The following is a 17514-nucleotide window of genomic DNA, read 5'->3' as shown; positions in this document are numbered from 1 at the left end:
TTAATGTGTTTATAGGGCATGTATAGCGTGCCTTATTTTTGCCCATGATGGCGGAATCCTCCTCACACACATCATAGTCTATAGACCTTTGAAAACCACCGTCAGTGATTTTCATAGACCAATAAAACGGAAGACACACGGAGGGCAAAAAAAGAAATGCTAAATCATTGCACAGATAATTCCACAGTGGGTGGAAATGCAAATGTATGCCTAGCAATCTATTACACGATTGCACTTACACAATGCTATGTGCATCCAAAGGGTTGCTGTATGAACGTTAATGACTTTTTCATATAGTTACATATAATTACAGTTGAAAAAGGACATACTGTATGTTCACCAAGTTTAACCAAGGGTTGGGAAGGGATGATAACAGAGAGACAGGGATGGGAACCAGAATTCCACAAACTTAAATGAGCAGTAATGTTTTATTTTATTTTAATTGTAATATTTTTTTGAAAACCTCAACCATTCCTGCTGTGACCACATCGCCAACTTTAGTAATTAGCGGCAGGTCCCATATTCGAATTTGCAATATTTTGCGAATATGTGGTCGAATATTTGTCACATATTCGCAAATATTAGAGATTTTGCGATTGCGAAAAATCTGCAATGGAAAAATCGCGTAATGCAAAGTGGGTCAAAAACAAATATATAACACTATAGAATATAGTGCTATATATTTGTTTTTAGAATAGTTGTCTTTTTGTCAAACTGAAAACATGATTTCTCCCTGCTTCTTGCTTGTGGGCCAATTAGTCATTGGCCAACAAGCAACTTAATCAGGAGGGAATCATGACTTAAGAAGGAAAGAAAATGATGAATATTCTAAAAAACGAATATATAGCACTATATAGAATATAGTGTTATATATTCGCTAAATCAAATATTCTTCATTTTTTGACATCTGAAGACATGATTCCTCCCTCCTTAAATTGCTTGAGGGCCAATGACTCATTGGCCCACAAGCAATAAGCAGGGAGAAATCATGTTTTCAGATGCAAAAAAATTGTGAATATTTGATATAGCGAATATATAGCACATTATTCAAAATATTCACACATTTTTGAAGTTGCGATATTTTAGATAAATACTTGTAATTTGAATATTCGCTGTTATGACCAGAGGATGTGGATCCTCTGTGTCAGCTTATAGAGGACTGGGAATTAGTCCAATATTGCTGACTGCTGACTCTCAGAGTCAGGACCCTGGTGTCTGCAACTGTTACCTTTAATGCAGCTACCTGCAGTAGTGTGAACAGAGTTCAACAAAGGCAGAATAAAGGAACAGATGGTCTTTACTGGCAGACAGTATTCAAAAGTCACTTGACAGATACAGGCAACACAAAGTTCAGAGCAATATAGCGTGCAGATATAAGCAGTCTCATAGGCAGTGCAGGGTCTGGATCCAGGCAGACTTACAGGAGGAGATGGGGAGATGTGTAGTCAGGCAGTGCAGATATAAGCGGTCTCATTGTCAGGCAGTGCAGGGTCTGGATCCAGGCAGACTTACAGGAGGAGATGGGCAGATGTGTAGTCAGGCAGTGCAGAGGTCTATAATCCAGATAATCCAATAAACAGACGGCAGGCAGATGCATAGTCAAATGAAGCAGAGGTCAGAATCCAGGAAATCCAATAAACAGACACAGGCCCAGATTCAAGAAGCACTTGCGCGGGAACAAGTGTGATTTGCGCCGCGCAAGTACTGATTTGCTCCTATGCAAATTTGCGGCTGATTCTGTAAACCAGTTAAGCCTGAAAAGCGGCCATTTTCCCGCGCACGCAGCCTAGCTGTTCCTGCGCAATTTTCGTGCAATTTTGCACGGGGTGTAAGTTGCGCCTTCATGGAATTCCCTCAGCGAATATGCAAATTAGGTACTGCCGATGATTCAGAAACATGCGCGTGTGATGCGCATCTTGCGCTGGAAGCGTGCAAGCTTTTTTCCCTGGGCAAACTTGCTCCTGTTAAAAGCAGGGGCAAGTTAGCAAAAGATGGCCAAATGTCTCATATCATTTAATTTCTTCTGAATGTCATCCCAGGTACGCACTTCATTACCCAGGGCATTGATGTCCAGGGCAATGGCTTCATATATAGCCCTCCTTTGGGCAATGGTGGTGTTTGCCCGCTGGGCACCATATAGGACTTCCTTATGCTGCTGGAGTGCAGCAATCAGGATGTCCATCTCTGCAGCCACAAAGTTGGCCTTCCTTATTTTGGTCCCTTTGGGAGGTGCCATGTCTTGCAAAAGGGCTGAATTTCCTTGCTCAGGGGGGGGTAGGAAAAAGCAGGATGAAATTCAGCAAAGAACCTGCGCAAGTCTGCTCCTATTTATTTGCTCAGTGCAAGCAGCTGAGCAGGATTTGCCCTGAAATTATGCTAGCAAACCTCTGCTGAGCCGAAAATTCCTCATTTACATAGGGGCACACCCACTTTGACTTGCACGGCCTTGCGCCCTCAGCTTTGCCTTAAACAGGAGCAAATTAAATGAACAAACGATTCCTGAATCAGGTGGCAATTTGGCAAAATTGCTCCAGCGCAGAGAAATTCAGCTGAGCGGCTCAGGTGTAAGTAATGGGCAAATCTACCTGAATCTGGGCCACAGTGGGACGCTTCAGCGGGAGTCAAGAGGTACAAAAACCATGCTTGGGCACTTCATGATGAGTGAAGCTGCCTTAAATACAAATAGTCACGCCTCCGGGTGGGGATGGTAATCAGGAACCAGCTGCCTACTCCTATAAGAAAGGGAGAGGTGCGCGCGAGCGTGCTATAGCGCATCAGATGACACCTGGCAGAGAGGACGGATCCAGCGGTATGCTGGCGGGCACCTGCGTCTCCTACAAGGTAGGCCAGTACTGGGACCCATAGTGCTGCGATGTGCAGACAGCGATCTGCCACTCTGCATTGGAGACGCAGATCCCGCTCAACACTAGCCAACTTCAACGAATTTGCTGCAATCCAGCAGTGTTGGCCGTACTTGCAAACTATAGGAAAAAACACTATCCTATATGAGCTCCTGCGGTCTTGGCCACCAGAGAGGCTGGCACATTTTTCTATAGTGTGCAAGCATGGCCATCACTGATGGATTGCAGGGTGCTCATAACCATGGAAACGAACAGTGTATAATGTGATGGAAAAATGAATCTAGCCAGCAAAAGAAGCAATATGGTCAATAACAATACAATAGTAAGTGGCTTGTACAGTCCTGATCAAAAATTTAAGACCACTTGAGAAATGGCAAAAAATCATATTTAGCATGGCTGGATCTTAACAAGGTTCCAAGTAGAGCTTCAACATGCAACAAGAAGAAATGGGAGTGAGGCCAAAATTTTTTTGAGCATTCAATTTAATGAAAACAACGAACAAACTGAAACAGGCTGTTTTTCAGCTGATCAAAAGTTTAGGACCACACCTCCCAAAAAAAACAAAACCCCCCCAAACCAGAAATCCAACTTCCGAACATGAACTCAGTAATGAGTAGCTCGGCATGCTTGATGCGAGCGTTTCCATGAGGTAAGTGGAAACATCTCTCCAAGTGGTGAAGACGGCCGCACGAAGGCCAGCTACTGTCTGGAACTGTTGTCCATTTTTGTAAACTTCCCTTGCCATCCATCCCCAAAGGTTCTCAATTGGATTTTGATCAGGGGCAAAAAGAGCGATGTTATTCTCCTGGAAGAAGTCCCTTGTCCTGCGGGCATTGTGTACCTTAGCATTGCCCTGTTGAAAAACTCAGACGTTACCACACAGACGAGGGCCCTCAGTCATGAGGAATGCTCTCTGCAACATCTGGACATAGCCAGCGCCCGTTTGGTGCCCCTGCACTTCCTGAAGCTCCATTGTTCCACTGAAGGAAAAAGTGCCCCAGACCATTATGGCGCATCCTCCACTGTGGTACGTAGAAAACATCTCAGGTGGGATCTGCTTGTCATGCCAGTAACGTTGGAAACCATCAGGACCATCAAGGTTACATTTTTTTCTCATCAGAGAATAAAACTTTCTTCCACCTTTTAATGTCCCATGTTTGGTGCTCTGTTGCAAAGTCCAAACAAGCTGTTCTGTGGCTTTCAAGGAGACAAGGTCTTTGAAGACGTTTTTTGTTTTTGAAGCCCTTCAGTCTCAGATGCCATCTGAGGGTTATGGGGCTGCAGTCAGCACCAGTAAGGGCCTTAATTTGGGTCGAGGATCGTCCAGTGTCTTGACGGACAGCCAATTGGATCCTCCGGCTCAGTGCTGATGACATTTTTTGGGTATTCCACTTGACTTCCATAACCATCAGGATCATTTAAGAATTTAAGAAATTTCAAATGACTGTCTTACTGCGTCCCACCTCAGCAGCAATGGCGCGCTGTGAGAGACCCTGCTTATGCAGCTCAACAACCCGACACGTGCCTTTGCCATTACAACGTGTGACTACCTCACAGAAAATGACAATGAATCCACTTCTTTGCACAGATTTGGCCTTTTAAAGGCATGTGGTCCTAAACTTTTGATCAGCTGAAAAACAGCCTGTTTCAGTTTATTCGTTGTTTTCATTAAATTGGATGCTCAAAAAATGTTTTGTCTCACTCTCATTTCTTCTTGTTGCATGTTGAAGCTCTACTTGGAACCTTGTTAAGATCCAGCCCTGCTAAATATAATTTTTTTCAATTTTTCAAGTGGTCTTAAACTTTTGATCAGGACTGTATTATCTTTCTCTACATGATAAATGCCACTGGCTGAAGTGAGACAACCCCTTTACCCCCTGACGAAGGTACGTTGAAATGCGCGTTGGGGTAATGCCATCCCGGTCTGGATACACTCCTTTGTTTGGTAAGTCTCCCTTATATATGTTCACCATTATGTTTTGGTCAGCACTCTTCTAGGTACCATGGGTACACATAGTTTCCATATGGTCCGGCTTATTTTGCAGTTCTGACTGCAAAATAAGTCTTCTTAAACTAATAACACACAAAGAATATAATTTTACCATGTTTTTATTGAACACACCATGTAAACATTCACAGTGCAGGTGGAAAAAGCATGTGAACCCCTAGACTAATGACATTTCCGAGAGCTAATTGGAGTGAGGTGTCAGCCAACTGGAGTCCAATCAATGAGATGAGATTGGAGGTGTTGGTTACAGCTGCCCTATAAAAAAAACACCAGTTCTATGTTTGCTTTTCACAAGAAGCATTGCCTGATGTGAATGATGCCTCGCACAAAAGAGCTCTCAGAAGATCTACGTTTAAGAATTGTTGACTTGCATAAAGCTGGAAAGATTATAAAATTATATCCAAAAGCCTTGCTGTTCATCAGTCCGCGGTAAGACAAATTGTCTATAAATGGATAAAATTCAGCACTGCTGCTACTCTCCCTAGGAGTGTCTGTCCTGTAAAGATGACTGCAAGAGCACAGAGCAGACTGCTCAATGAGGTGAAGAAGAATCCTATAGTGTCAGCTAAAGACTTACAAAAGTCTCTGGCATATGCTAACATCCCTGTTAGCGAATCTACGATACGTAAAACAGTAAACAAGAATGGATTTCATGGGAGGATACTACAGAGGAAGCCACTGCTGTAAAAAAAAAAAACATTGCTGCACATTTACAGTTTGCACAAAAGCACCTGGATGTTCCACAGCAGTACTGGCAAAATATTCTGTGGACAGATGAAACCAAAGTAGAGTTGTTTGGAAGAAACACACAACACTATGTGTGGAGAAAAAGAGGCACAGCACACCAACATCAAAACCTCATCCCAACTGTGAAGTATGGTGGTGGGGGCATCATGGTTTGGAGCTGCTTTGCTGCATCAGGGCCTGGGCGGATTGCTATAATCTAAGGAAAAATGAATTCCCAAGTTTATCAAGACATTTTGCAAGAGAACTTAAGGCCTTCTGTTCACCAGTTTTTACAGAATAAAATATGCCTTCTGGAGTGGCCCAGTCAGAATCCTGACCTCAACCCGATTGAGATGCTGTGGCATGACCTCAAGAAAGCGATTCACACCAGACATCCCAAGAATATTGCTGAACTGAAACCGTTCTGTAAAGAGGAATGGTCAAGAATTACTCCTGACCGTTGTGCACGTCTGATCTGCAACTACAGGAAACGTTTGGTTGAAGTTATTGTTGCCAAAAGAGGTTCAACCAGTTATTAAATCCAAGGGTTCACATACTTTTTCCACCTGCACTGTGAATGTTTACATGGTGTGTTCAATAAAAACATGGTAACATTTAATTCTTTGTGTGTTATTAGTTTAAGCAGACTGTGATTGTCTACTGTTGTGACTTAGATGAAGATCAGATCACATTTTATGACCAATTTGTGCAGAAATCCATATCATTCCAAAGGGTTCACATACTTTTTCTTGCAACTGTATATAGGAGACTTCACCACATACTATAAAGATTTGTGATTGGCATGTGGGAGGGTGTTTGAGCAATAGGTGCATCTAGGTTGCTAGTTCCTGCGTAAGGTGTGCTGTTCTGTTTGTCTACCCATGTACCAACCCCTGCTAGTTAGGTAACTCTGACCCTTTCCTGCCTGGCCTGACCATAGACTTGTTGCATGGATTCAAACAAATACTGCCCTCCCTGACCTTGACTTGTTAATGATGTCAAGTATTACTGTTGTGTACTGGTGCCTGTGACTCCCGTGGGTCAGCTATCACCACATTTGGACTTCTTCTTGAGGTAGCAGCCTGGTAGTTCCTTTGTATAGGGGTTAAAAGGTGAAAACCAGGGAACTGCCAGAATAACACCCTTAGGATAATCCACACCCACTGTCTGTGGCAATTATCGCCTATGCAAATGAATACAACTTCCAAAATATTGCCAACATGTTCAGAAGTATAATTGCTATACTACTCTGGCCTGTGAATTAGACGTTGTATTACAGGAAGAATATTTTTGTCTGAACGTTGTTATGTTTCATGAAAAAGTTTGAAAATGTTAACTAAGAAAAGGTGAAATTTTCTATTATGACTTTCGTATTGTACACAGTCCTCGTTTGAGTTGATCTTCATGCAAAATAACCTACTGTATTTGTAGTATGAAGACACCTAAAATACTGTCTCGTGTACAAATAAGAGCACTGTTTTTATCTATTAATTTCATTTTCAACCTTTAATGTATGCTAAAAAAAAGTAAACATAATAATAATAATAATAAAAAAGTCTAACATATAACATATTATCCAAAAATACAAATACAATGAAAATAAAGCAAGCAATGTATAACCATAGTGAAGTCAACAAATACTTGGTAAAAGAAAGTCTGTATCTGTAAAGGGGTAGATGGGTCCAATAAAAATAAGCTCATCACACAGCTGGGAACCTCAGCGATCGAGTGTAGTTAGCCCCTTGTCAGCATAGCCTTCTGAAAGATTCATAGTTTCCTGCTTTCTGCTGCTCTAGTCCTGCAAGCTGACTCTAGATCCTCCATCTTCTGGTTCCTGGCTTTACTTCTGGCCGGGGAAAGGATATGGCCACATGTGCCACTGCAGCTAATGACTGGCGTCAGTGGTGATGCGCCCCCAAGTGACACTTTACCGCTGAAGCCAACCATTGACTGCAGTGTTGCTTGTGGGCATGTCCATGTCCCAGCTGGAAGAAAACAAGCCAGGTACTGGAAGATGGAGGAATAGAAGTTAACGTGCAAGACCGGAATGGTAGGGTCTAAGTAGGTAGGAATCTACTGGGAGGAAATGCAGACTGAAGACCTTCCCTTAAAGGGGTTGTCCCACTTTGCTTTTTTAATCTTATCAGCAGTAGATGTCCTGATAACTTCCTGGTTCTCAGGCAGTTGAGTGAAGGCCACGCCTCCTCATGACTCACCCTGCGTGCTCGTTCATGTGTATGAGGTCATCCACATGGAGCCGTATGTGAGGTCCCGCCCCCCCCCCAGTATAATAAACATTGAGTGCGGCCCCCCCCCCCAGTATAATATACATTTAGTGCGCCCCCCCCCCCAGTATAATATACATTCAGTGCGGCCGCCCCCCCCCCAGTATAATATACATTCAGTGCGGCCACCCCCCCCCCAGTATAATATACATTCAGTGCGGCCACCCCCCCCCCAGTATAATATACATTCAGTGCGGCCACCCCCCCCCCCAGTATAATATACATTCAGTGCGGCCACCCCCCCCCCCAGTATAATATACATTCAGTGCGGCCACCCCCCCCCCAGTATAATATACATTCAGTGCGGACCCCCCCAGTATAATATACATTTAGTGCGCCCCCCCCCCAGTATAATATACATTCAGTGCGGCCACCCCCCCCCCAGTATAATATACATTTAGTGCGCCCCCCCCCCCCAGTATAATATACATTCAGTGCGGCCCCCCCCCCCAGTATAATATACATTCAGTGCGGCCACCCCCCCCCCAGTATAATATACATTCAGTGCGGCCACCCCCCCCCCAGTATAATATACATTCAGTGCGGCCACCCCCCCCCCCAGTATAATATACATTCAGTGCGGCCACCCCCCCCCCCAGTATAATATACATTCAGTGCGGCCACCCCCCCCCCAGTATAATATACATTCAGTGCGGACCCCCCCAGTATAATATACATTTAGTGCGCCCCCCCCCCCAGTATAATATACATTCAGTGCGGCCACCCCCCCCCCAGTATAATATACATTCAGTGCGGCCACCCCCCCCCCCAGTATAATATACATTCAGTGCGGCCACCCCCCCCCCCAGTATAATATACATTCAGTGCGGCCACCCCCCCCCCCAGTATAATATACATTCAGTGCGGCCACCCCCCCCCCAGTATAATATACATTCAGTGCGGACCCCCCCAGTATAATATACATTTAGTGCGCCCCCCCCCCCCAGTATAATATACATTCAGTGCGGCCACCCCCCCCCCAGTATAATATACATTCAGTGCGGCCACCCCCCCCCCCAGTATAATATACATTCAGTGCGGCCACCCCCCCCCCAGTATAATATACATTCAGTGCGGCCACCCCCCCCCCAGTATAATATACATTCAGTGCGGCCACCCCCCCCCCAGTATAATATACATTCAGTGCGGCCACCCCCCCCCCAGTATAATATACATTCAGTGCGGACCCCCCCAGTATAATATACATTGGTGGCGCAGTGGGAAGTGCCAATGAGGGTTAAAAAAATAAATAAAAAATTAACTCACCTCCTCCAATTGTTCGCGCAGCTGCCGGTCTCCTGTTCTATCTTTAGGACCTGTGAAAGGACCTTTGGTGACATCACTGTGGTCATCACATGGTACATCATATGATCCATCACCATGGTAATGGACCATGTGATTAGCTCAGTGACGTCACCAAAGGTCCTTTCACAGGTCCTAAAGATAGAACAGGAGACCGGCAGCTGCGCGAACAATTGGAGGAGGTGAGTTAATTTTTTATTTATTTTTTTAACCCTCATTGGCACTTCCCACTGCGCCACCAATGTATATTATACTGGGGGGGTCCGCACTGAATGTATATTATACTGGGGGGGGGGTGGCCGCACTGAATGTATATTATACTGGGGGGGGGGCGGCCGCACTGAATGTATATTATACTGGGGGGGGGGGGGTGGCCGCACTGAATGTATATTATACTGGGGGGGGGGGGGGGTGGCCGCACTGAATGTATATTATACTGGGGGGGGGGGGGGCGCACTGCGCCACCAATGTTAATACAAATGCAGGAGGTGGGTGCCGGAGTGAAATAGCCGGCACCCGACCTCTATGATAGGGGGCTGCGATCAGCGGCAGTTAACCCCTAAGGTCCCGCTCCCTGTCATAGAGGTCGGGTGCCGGCTATTTGATTCCGGCACCCGCCTGCTGTATTTGCGCATGCGCGGGCGTGCGCGTACTTGTAGGAATGGAGAGGCGGCCCGAGTACTTGTTCAGCCGTTGTGCGCAGGCGCGGCACAGCGATGCGGCCGGACGAAAGAGGCCGTATCCATGGGATACAGAAAACAACAAAGGAATCGCTTTACATGATTTTTTGAATGAAAGGTAGCTTTTGGATAATAACATGGATAGGAAGATATGTTGTGTGGGGGTAAATAGATTAGATAAAACCTATTTTATGAAGTGGGACAACCCCTTTAAACTGCAATTTTCACAGAAAACCTCATTAACTACCATGGAGAAAAAATAAGCATTGCAACGTTCTAATTTGAACCAATGGCTTTTTTTGTTTAATGCAAGGACATTCTTGGTCCTCCAAGGAGAAATATGCTTTTTGACTAATTTTTGCCGCGGTCCTGAATTAGTTTAATAAACTAGTAAATATCATTTTCAATGTTTCAAAGTTGCGTATTCCACATCTTCTACATTGCGGACTCTGGAAGAAGTTAGTGGAGGCTGTTCAGTCTGTCCATGGGCAATAGTGGAATATTCAACTTCATGTGAAGGCTGCAGGGCCTGCAAAGTAAAGATGAAATATTACGTACACATATATATTGACAGACTTTATAAAAACCATCTGTAATGCCACATTAAAATAGCCAGATTCTGTCTCTAATCACCTGGGCCACCAGTTTCTAACAGACACACAGCAGTTTTTATCTATTTAAGCAATTCATTTGATGATATAATGTCTAATGATCTCACACCATGGAAATATTGATTAATGGAACCTCTTCCCGCAAATAGATATACCTGTACATCCAGATGCAGTCTTTAAACATGCTGCCCACTCAAGAGCATTACTGCCGGATGCCTGCTGTTTTACAGAGGAAACACCTGGAGCTAATGTCTGAGATTGGCAATAAGGCTGATCATGGACATTTAACCCCTCAGATGCTGCTACCAATTGTGGCAACAGCATCTGAGGTGACTTTACTCAGAGGCAATGTGATCCCAAAGCCAGATCAACATTCCCTCAGTGAGATCGAAGGAGCCATTCTTTCCCTGTGGTAGCTTTGAGCCTTTTAAAGGCTCTGAGGCAACCTCAACAATCGTTCCTATGGAGCTCTGTCTGTGGCAGGGCTCCATACAAACATATTGAATCTCCTATAGTCTGCAGTTTTAAATCACTTCAGTCTGTGGAAGAAGTGATCAGATCATCACATGTTGAAGTCCCTTGTAAATAAAGTTTAAAAAAATATTTAAAAAATTGCCATGTCCCAAAATGTTATTGCAGAGCTAAGGAATATCTATAGAAGTCAATTTTAATGTATAGGTAAGGGCTGTTTCACACTTGCCTTTTTCGGATCCGTCGTGTACTCCATTTGCCGGAATTACACGCCGGATCTGGAAAACCGCGTAAGAACGCATAATTTTTTTTTTCCGGATGCGTCTTTCCGGCTTTTTTGGTAAGATACTGATCTGGAAATCCTGAAGCCAACATCAATGTTTTTTTTTCCGGATCCGTCGTACGGATCCGGTTTGGGGCCGGATCCGTACGACGAATCCGGAAAAAAAAACATTGATGTTGGCTTCAGGATTTCCGGATCAGTCTCTTTTCGCGCCAGCCAAGCCCTTCCTATTTCCTGGCGCAGGCACAGACGCAACTTCCGGATCCGTCGTTGCGTCGTAACAACTGAAGATGTTAGGACGGATCCGGAATAATACTTTTTAATGGGCTATTATTCCGGATCCGTCGATGCGGCAAGTGTTCAGGATTTTTGACCGGAGCAAAAAGCGCAGCATGCTGCGGTATTTTCTCCGGCCTAAAAATGTTCCGGTCCGGAACTGAAGACATCCTGATGCATCCTGAACGGATTTCTCTCCATTCAGAATGCATTAGGATAAAACTGATCAGGATTTTTCTGGCATAGAGCCCCGACGACGGAACTCTATGCCGGAAAACAAAAGCGCAAGTGTGAAAGAGCCCTAAATAAAACCCATACAACTTTGATAGAACTTCATTTTTATTCAAATTTTTTAGCTTCCCATCACATCATATGCTATATAACATTGTGCCATTAGAAAGTACTGAGTCATGTTATTTTACAGATATTGTAGAAGAAATTGGTGAAAAAATAGCTTTAATCTGAGAAGTGCAGGGAAGCTGAGCTGGGTTCTCTTTTAAGTGAATTTTACCTCTGTAACCAATTTACTTACTTCACTGTTGCTGTAAATTACATAGTTTTCATCAACATTCATATCCACTGAATTACTGGAAAAAAAAAGAAATGAGAAAAATATAAGTCAATATCATTCTCTCCATTTTCAACACCACCCCATGTGGCTAGGCATGGTATTGCAAGAACAATATATTGTTTTAGAATAGCGTGCATATATCAATAGCATAGTTGCTCTTTGCATTTAAAGTGATTAAATGCTTAATGTTATTGATGGCATTTCACAAGGATGTTTCTTCAATATATAATACCGTATTTGGCGATCCACCTGCTGGGACCAATACAAATCATAAGAACAAAATGTACAAATACTAGTAGTCCACTATAGATGAAATACAAGGCACATAACTCATAGATCTGTATTTGCTGTTGCAGCCAGTCCAACCCTAGGAAATGGGATTGCACTCCAACTAAGCTAAAATACTTGTGCAAAGGTATTGGTGTTTGATAAAGTCAAGTAGAGTCATGGACTAGTGATCTCTTGGAATTACAATTATTATTTTGATATCTGAAGTATATCACAAAGTTTTGGGGCTGAATGCAAAATCTTTTACAGGAATCCCTACCTACCATGTGCCATTCATAGTACCAGTATATTCTTATGTGGCAAAAGAGTCTTTGGGCAACCTCAGGTATATTTTTTTTAAAAAAGAGAGGAAATCCGGAGTGCTGGTGTGCTCTTCTTCAGAATTTCCTGGAAGGCTGAGGCATCCTGAATCCTGTGCACTCACTGGAGATGAGCTGACACACTCTATAAATAGTACTTGCAACCTCAATTATAGTACCAGGGACGTAGTGTGACTGCTTCCTCTGCACCTCCTATTGGTACCCCACTGCTTCAGCTGTCTTCATGTGAGATGGGAAAACAGCTCTCCTTGTCTGAACACTGTTTGTGTAGATTAAATTGAATGATCTTGACTGACATTCTGATGCCGCTGTTTCCTAACACAGTTACTGCACATATATCTCCATATTCATGAGAGAGGTGGGGTTTACACAGAGTCTGGAGAGAAGAGAAGGAGAGAGCAGCCATATTAGAGGGAGCTGAGACTGAGGAACTGTGCAAGTCTGACGGCATCCAGGTGTGAGAGCATCCCTCAGTGACCAGAGCTGCAGCAAAGTGAAGCTGATCATGTCCAAGACCCTGATTCTGTCCAGAGGAAGGAGGAATGCCACCAGGAACACTGATGAAGACATAGGAACAAAGCTACATACACTCTGGTACCACATACAGTACAGACCAAATGTAATATTCTAGGTTCTTCAAAGTAGCCACCTTTTGCTTTGATTACTGCTTTGCACACTCTTGGCATTCTCTTACTGAGCTTCAAGAGGTAGTCACCTAAAATGGTTTTCACTTCACAGGTGTGCCCTGTCAGGTTTAATAAGTGGGATTTCTTGCCTTATAAATGGGGTTGGGACCATCAGTTGCGTTGTGGAGAAGTCAGGTGGATACACAGCTGATAGTCCTACTGAATATACTGTTAGAATTTGTATTATGGCAAGAAAAAAGCAGCTAAGTAAAGAAAAACAGGTGGCCATCATTACTTTAAGAAATTAAGGTCAGTCAGTCCGAAAAATTGCGAAATCTTTGAAAGTGTCCCCAAGTGCAGTCACAAAAACCATCAAGCGCTACAAAGAAACTGGCTCACATGTGGACCGCCCCAGGAAAGGAAGACCAAGAGTCACCTCTGCTGCGGAGGATAAATTCATCCGAGTCACCAGCCTCAGAAATCGCAGGTTAACAGCAGCTCAGATTAGAGACCAGGTCAATGCCACACAGAGTTCTAGCAGCAGACACATCTCTAGAACAACTGTTAAGAGGAGACTGTGTGAATCAGGCCTTCATGATAGAATATCTGCTAGGAAACCACTGCTAAGGACAAGCAACAAGCAGAAGAGACTTCTTTGGGCTAAAGAACACAAGGAATGGACATTAGACCAGTGGAAATCTGTGCTTTGGTCTGATGAGTTCAAATTTGAGATCTTTGGTTCCAACCACCGTGTCTTTGTGCGACGCAGAAAAGGTGAACAGATGGACTCTACATGCCTGGTTCCCACCATGAAGCATGGAGGAGGAGGTGTGATGTTGTGGGGGAGCTTTGCTGGTGACACTGTTGGGGATTTATTCAAAATTGAAGGCATACTGAACCAGCATGGCTACCACAGCATCTTGCAGCGGCATGCTATTCCATCCGGTTCGCGTTTAGTTAGACCATCATTTATTTTTCAACAGGACAATGACCCCAAACACACCTCCAGGCTGTGTAAGGGCTATTTGACCATGAAGGAGAGTGATGGGGTGCTGCGCCAGATGACCTGGCCTTCACAGTCACCGGACCTGAACCCAATCAAGATGGTTTGGGGTGAGCTGGACCGCAGAGTGACAACAAGTGCTAAGCATCTCTGGGAACCACTTCAAGACTGTTGGAAGACCATTTCAGGTGACTACCTCTTGAAGCTCATCAAGAGAATGCCAAGAGTGTGCAAAGCAGTAATCAAAGCAAAAGGTGGCTACTTTGAAGAACCAAGAATATGACATATTTTCAGTTGTTTCACACTTTTTGTTATGTATATAATTTCACATGTGTTAATTCATAGTTTTGATGCCTTCAGTGTGAATCTACAATTTTCATAGTCATGAAAATAAAGAAAACTCTTTGAATGAGAAGGTGTTTCCAAACTTTTGGTCTGTACTGTACATGTTAGAGAGACATTTGTTCTATTCAGAGTAACCAGCGGATGCAAAGCAGACTGAGACCAGGCCTGTAGTTATTTAGTTAGGGTTTCTGTTTGTGTCAGGCCACAAGTGTTACTACTGTTCATTTCAAGGACTCTGTAACTTAAAGTGACATTTCACATTGGAGAGCTGATAAAATTCTCACAAACTCAAGCAAGGCTGGCGTTTTTTTACTCAGGAGGAATACTCCGGACCAGTTATGGGAGGGGGAATACTGTAGAGCTTGGTAAGATTGTAAGCACCGCAGGATAGCTCATAACACACACTCATACAGTGGTTGTTGTTTTTAGGGTAATAACAGGTAAGGTGTGGCAGTTTAGTTGTGCCCGCCAGTAGGTAAATTACGTGAAGAGAAGTCGGCCGGCACACGCTACAATGCACGCCGCTCAGGGATAAGGTTAATTCCACGTATAGTTGAAGAAAAATCCCAGCAGACGTGACTTTTAATGCTCTTGAAAATTTATTTGCACATAGCAATATGTCCCATAGAAAAGGACGCGTTTCGGCTCAATTGCCTTTTTCAACAGGTAGATGTACATAGGTAGTAACTCGTATATATATACACACATCAATGATTAGGGAAAGGAACCTCCCTGTGATGTCAATGGCTTTTTCACATGTGAATCAGCCAACGTTATATACCTATTAAAATGTCCGTGTGGGTTGCTATATATTGGAGAAACAATACAGAGCGTAAAAGACCGCATTGGAAAACATAAATCCACTATTAGGACCAAGAATCTTCTTTTACCTGTTCCTTCTCACTTTGAAAAACATCATCACACAATAGCACAACTAAAATTTCAAGTCATAGAGCAGATCACTAGACCCAGGCGGGGTGGTGATATTAAAAAGCTTCTTTTGCGCCGTGAGGCCTATTGGATTCACACCCTTGACACCCTGCATCCAAGGGGTCTCAATAGAGACTACGAAATTATGCACATTTGAACTTAATCAGTGCGTTCTGACTGCCATCCAAAAGTTTTCATTATTTGTTATTGTTATAAAAATATTTTCTATATTATAATTTCTTTATATTATTATTTTCTAGACATCGACTACATAATGAAGGAATGTCTCTCCTGCACTGGTATTCAGTAAATAATTATGTGTTTTTGATATCGTTCCGCCTTTTTGGAGTGTCTCTTTTCTTTTTGATTGTCTATTCTGTTACCATGTTAACCCACATGTACCGCCCCTTTTTGGGCGTTGACATCACAGGGAGGTTCCTTTCCCTAATCATTGATGTGTGTATATATATACGAGTTACTACCTATGTACATCTACCTGTTGAAAAAGGCAATTGAGCCGAAACGCGTCCTTTTCTATGGGACATATTGCTATGTGCAAATAAATTTTCAAGAGCATTAAAAGTCACGTCCAGTAGGTAAATTACTGCACTTTCCTCATGCATCCATCGGAGGGTGCCGTGCTGTGCAGCAGAAGGGTCTCACCCTTTGGGCTGGGTGTATGTACATTTATTGTATGTTCTCAGTATGTGTGGTTGAGTTTGTTGCCACATTTAAGTAAAATTAAAAGTTTTGGCAAAAGCTGATGTTGGGGTTGCTTTCCTCATTCATGAATTCACTGTATCCGGGGGAGCCCAACCCGATACATGGCTTACATCTATCCAGTACATGCAGTAATTGTTCCCAACCAGAGATGAGTAGGAACTGATTCTATAAAATTTCAACTGAACTTGATTTTTTCCCAAAATTTGGAAACGTTGTAATCAGAATTTCTTGAAATTCAATTCAGAAGAATGTCTCTATAGATAGAGATAGAGAGATAGATAGATAGATGAGACAGAAAACCTTTCTATGCACTTAAAGCTCTTTCCATTTTGCTAGAACCGATTTGTACCCAAATCGAATTTCTTGGCCTACTTGGACGATCTAGCCTAAATGGGCAACAGTCCCTAGGCTAAGTGCACACGACCTTATGGGAAATAGGGGTAGTTAACCAAACCAAATCAAAACCTGAGAGTCACGCCACAGAACAGAAGGAGAGAAAACGCACAGGGTCAAATACAAGTCTGATTAGCCCAGCGTCTCTGCTACCTGAAAGGCAGTTCAGCACCAATGTCATCATGGACTGGTTGCCATGGTAATAGAGTGACGCTGATAGTGCAGCATTAGTGTAGCTGGATTCTCCTCTGGAGCGCAGATCGGTAAATAAATGACATCTTCATCTGCTGGTATCCTATGGCTAGCCATTTATGCCAAAGGGCTGGACTTTCTCCATTATGGGAAGATCTGGATTATTTTTGTTTATATTAGTCTGATTAAACTTTGATTTCTTTTACACATATGTGTGATATTTACTAGTGATGAGCGGGAGGTGCCATATTCGGTTTCGCGATATTTCGCGAATATTCGAATGAATATTCGTGTTATATTCGTCGAAATCGAATATTCGTAATTATTCCAATTATCGCGAATAATATGCAATTTATTTTTCGCGTATTGCGATTATTTATCTTGATAGTATAAGGCAACGTTCCTATGCTAATTGACTATGGCTAGGCTAATATGTGTATTTTACGAAATTTCGTGATATTGCTCTAACTTCGTCTCTTAGAATATTACGAATATTCTAAAAGAAGAAGTTAGAGCAATATTACGAAATTTCGTAAAATACACATATAGATTGTAATTTAGCTAATATAGTGCTATAATCCCTTTTTTTCCTCAAATTTTTTTTGCCTCTTCTGAACTTA

The 17514-nt window shown here is 43.1% G+C and overlaps 1 protein-coding gene across 1 annotated transcript in view; it reads right to left on the bottom strand.

The window, feature by feature from the left end:
* Window positions 1-10072: 10072 nt before the first annotated feature.
* Window positions 10073-17514, bottom strand: part of LOC122926353 — a 38580-nt gene continuing 31138 nt past the window's right edge. Inside the window, exons 6-7 of the mRNA XM_044277727.1 lie at window positions 12036-12090; window positions 10073-10391 (exon numbers count right to left, since the gene is read on the bottom strand). Coding sequence (XP_044133662.1) covers window positions 10266-10391; window positions 12036-12090 — 181 coding nt within the window. The 3' untranslated portion in view covers window positions 10073-10265. The remainder of the gene's footprint in view (window positions 10392-12035; window positions 12091-17514) is intronic.

Source organism: Bufo gargarizans, chromosome 2, assembly GCF_014858855.1.
Source record: "Bufo gargarizans isolate SCDJY-AF-19 chromosome 2, ASM1485885v1, whole genome shotgun sequence".
In the NCBI taxonomy this organism is placed as follows: domain Eukaryota; kingdom Metazoa; phylum Chordata; class Amphibia; order Anura; family Bufonidae; genus Bufo; species Bufo gargarizans.
This window is presented reverse-complemented; position numbering and strand designations above follow the sequence as displayed.